General features: G+C 38.5%; 1 protein-coding gene across 1 annotated transcript; it reads right to left on the minus strand.

The window, feature by feature from the left end:
* Positions 1 to 1,094: 1,094 nt before the first annotated feature.
* Positions 1,095 to 2,988, minus strand: LOC132095768 (growth arrest and DNA damage-inducible protein GADD45 beta-like). Its single transcript, XM_059500870.1, has 4 exons — positions 2,760 to 2,988; positions 2,538 to 2,639; positions 2,207 to 2,432; positions 1,095 to 1,745 (listed from the first exon to the last, which is right to left on the minus strand). The coding sequence occupies exons 1-4, from the start codon at positions 2,810 to 2,812 to the stop codon at positions 1,641 to 1,643; spliced, it is 486 nt and encodes a 161-aa protein (XP_059356853.1). The 5' UTR covers positions 2,813 to 2,988; the 3' UTR covers positions 1,095 to 1,640.
* Positions 2,989 to 3,360: the final 372 nt, after the last annotated feature.

The raw sequence follows: 3,360 nt of genomic DNA on the forward strand, positions 1-3,360 counted from the left end.
ACGGCACAAGTATGCTGTAATATGAAATTAAACATGGAAGAATTTATGAAGTGATGTACCATGGAAGCCAGGTAATTTGTGTGCAGGTGATAAGAAGGATGAAGACAAGTTTGAGAAAAAAGAGAGCAGTTTTTTTTTAAGTTTTGCTTGTATGGAGTTGCTACTGTAAAACTTACACCTCAGTGTCGCATCCTATGACTACCTGTCTTCAGTATTAATCGAGTAAAAAAAAAATGAATACTATAAGTATGTAAACTCTTAGGAGTGAATCCTGTCAGCTCAGGTTTCAGGTGAATGTTGATCTAGAGAGTGACGCAAAAGTCATGTATTCTGATATGACTATTCATACTGAGGTTGCATTATAAAACATTCGACTTGTATCTGATTTAGAACCAAATATTGAAGTGACAAAAATCAGCATAAAAAAAATCTGATTCCATATGATTTGTGCTATTTACATTATGTATAACAGATCTGTGTCACATAAGTGCAAAATTACGTGCATATTTTGGCCACTTTGTTCTTCGCCTGACTGGCAGTATTGGAATCAATCAGTGAAACAGAATTGCTAAGCATTTTATGAGTTTGTAGTGATTTGTCTGGTGGTAGTTGTTCTTTCATCCTTTTATGCAGGAAGATATTAAAAAGCAAGTGCAGAATGTCTATCTACAGTGTTTTGCCCTCATGTACATTTTGCACCTCTTGCAAACAAACCCGTGTTTGAGAAACAGATAAGGAGCCTCTTTTATTTGTACACATTGTGCTGCATCTAGGCTGCATGATTTATGATCCCGGAGGGGGAAAAACAGGTTTCAATATGTGAACAGCTATCTTCTTGGTAATAATATTTCTTTACTCTTAATCAGAACTGTCTGTTGTCCCACAGAACAATTTAAGTCCCTTTCTTCCTTATTGTTGTGCTTAAAATAACATGAAATGATAATACTTGACTATGAGGAAGCAAGAATATGTTTAAGTAATTTGTTTTTGTTATGAGCTCTGAACTGATCTCATGTCAGCACATGTGACAGTTTTTATAATGTCCAAGTTGCACGCTGTTTTTAAATCTGGCATAAAAAACACAACACAGACTGTTCGTTTTAAATCATTAAGCATAACATTTATTTCATAAGAAAAAAAGTAAACATTTGTAAATGTATAAATAACCAAATATATTATTTGTCGTGAATTACATCAGTGTTATGCATAAATAAAAACTAAGACAGTTCAGTCCTTAAATAGCAGTCTCTTTTTAAGACAGAGCTTCTTTTCCTGTATAGACCCATCACAATATTGTCAGGTCGGAGTCATGTGTTATTCATTCTCTCCCCACGTGAAGTGCAAGGTGCAGCCATCCGCACGGTCCGGATCCCCCATCATCCTTGCTGCATCACAGTCCACCGACCACCCTGGTGCTCATTTGGTCCCTCCAAAGGGCGACACCACCGATCATGCAATATGAGGAACGTGGACGAATATTTCTAGTATCCTCTGACACTTAGAATTCCATAATCATGGAGGTGGAAGCTTCGTAATGGACTTTTAGACAGTCCCCTTGAATTGATGAGTATGTCCTCTCGACGGTTGAAGGACGACATCAATGTCCTGGTTCTCTTCAGCACATTTCAGTGCATGACACCTCAACGCTCTTGCAGGGCAATGGAGGCCACCCACTGGTTCCTGCAACGGCTTTCCTTACAGTAACTCCCCACTTCATTCAGCTTGAGATGCTCGGCTTGTGGGTTCTATGAGAAGGAATGAAATATGATTAGTATACCATATCTTGTTTGACAATAGCTTGTTAACCCATTTTGTGTTAAGGGTGTGAATTACGGTGGGGGTGGGAGAGTGGGTGTCTTACAAGTAGCCTACAACAGGTCTTTATGAATAGTATAAATACAATTCCAGTGAGTTTTAAAACATTTCCACTAAAGTCAGTCACTGTACATACTGCTATAAGCTCGTGAATATAAACTGTAAGCAACCTTACATTTTTTGAAAACGTTTGGCAAAACGGTCATTCTTCATTCGAATATATAGGCTATTTAGGCTACATACGACCCCCCCCCCCCCCAAAAAAAACCCTTATATTTTGTTTAAAAAGTTCAAAGGTGGCTAACGACGACAAATGCTATATGAACAAACTGCACCCCTCTCCCAAATGTTATAGGCTACGTGTATTTGTAATATGAGAATTAATACTTACAGTTACAAGTATGCAGTGGAGGTCTCTTGGTTCGTTCGCGTTGCTGTCAGTGGAGAGCGGCTCCCCGAGGACCTGTGCCAGACGCTTCATGCCGGAGACGCGCACGATGTTGATGTCGATGTCGCAACAGAAGGCTTGGATGAGCGTGAAGTGGATCTGAAGCGCAACATCATTCTCGTCCTCCTCATCGGTCGCTAAAACGCAGAGGACCACGCTGTCTGGATCCCTATACAAATCAATAAATGCTTTTCATTTAATATGCACTTAGGTTTTTGCAGTTTGGTCTAATGCATATCACTGAATTATATTGTAGACTGAATACAATACTTACACATTCATGAGCTGTGCAGACTCGTAGACTCCTACTGTCAGACAGTTCTGTCGTTGTGCAGCTACTAGCAGCTCTTCAAGAGCTTCACTTACAGTCTCCATTCTTTAAAGAAAAATAATAAATCAGTTTTAACTTTTCGAAACCCCTTAAAAATGAAAACAAATATTTTTTGAGACTCATTCTTTTGAAATGCTAAAAAACAAACAAGTAACGTTAACTTACTTTCTGTCAGTGGTGTTGCATCCAACAACTTCTTCTAGAGTCATGTTTGTCATTAAATTATATTATAATCCAGAAATCGAAATTTCCTCAAAATAATAGGCTATAATTCCAGTGAATACGGCGATCTTTGACGGCAGTAGTAATCCACAGAGATTTCGAGTGGCTTCTCTCTCGCACTGCTCAGATACCTCTTTCTTTGTCACTGTCTCGAATCGTGTTTGACTTGAAGCTGTGAGAGCCGGTGTTTTTAAAGCAGGAGTAGTGTAGTAGGCGTGGTTGAAACTGCAGCCGAAACCTCACGCTAACTGGCCTCGGAGGTTTCTATGCAGTCTCCTATTGTGTGAAGTAGTCTATTGTGTCAACTGAAATTGTCTTTGTGTAGGCTAAGGAACGAACGATCAAGGGTCTATTCTTCATAATGAAATCCCGTAATCCTGTTTTTTTGTTTGTTTTTGTCAACTGCAACCCAGCCTACACGAAGTACCCTTTGAGTTTTTAAATATTGTGCACCTTTTAAAAGATAACAAATATATGATCATATAAGAATATAGAGCTATATTATTTGTGCATGCATTTTCTTTACCATTTATTTATTTATTGT

This window comes from Carassius carassius, chromosome 20, assembly GCF_963082965.1.
Source record: "Carassius carassius chromosome 20, fCarCar2.1, whole genome shotgun sequence".
Lineage (NCBI taxonomy): Eukaryota > Metazoa > Chordata > Actinopteri > Cypriniformes > Cyprinidae > Carassius > Carassius carassius.

What these genes read in the sequence shown, in the direction of transcription:
- LOC132095768 (XM_059500870.1), bottom strand. Translation starts at nt 2,812, where the DNA reads ATGACAAACATGACTCTAGAAGAAGTTGTTGGATGCAACACCACTGAC. An exon ending in TCTGCACAGCTCATGAATGT is followed by an intron (nt 2,433 to 2,537) that starts GTAAGTATTGTA and finishes TGATTTGTATAG; the next exon opens with GGATCCAGACAGCGTGGTCC. An exon ending in TCCACTGCATACTTGTAACT is followed by an intron (nt 1,746 to 2,206) that starts GTAAGTATTAAT and finishes TCCTTCTCATAG; the next exon opens with AACCCACAAGCCGAGCATCT.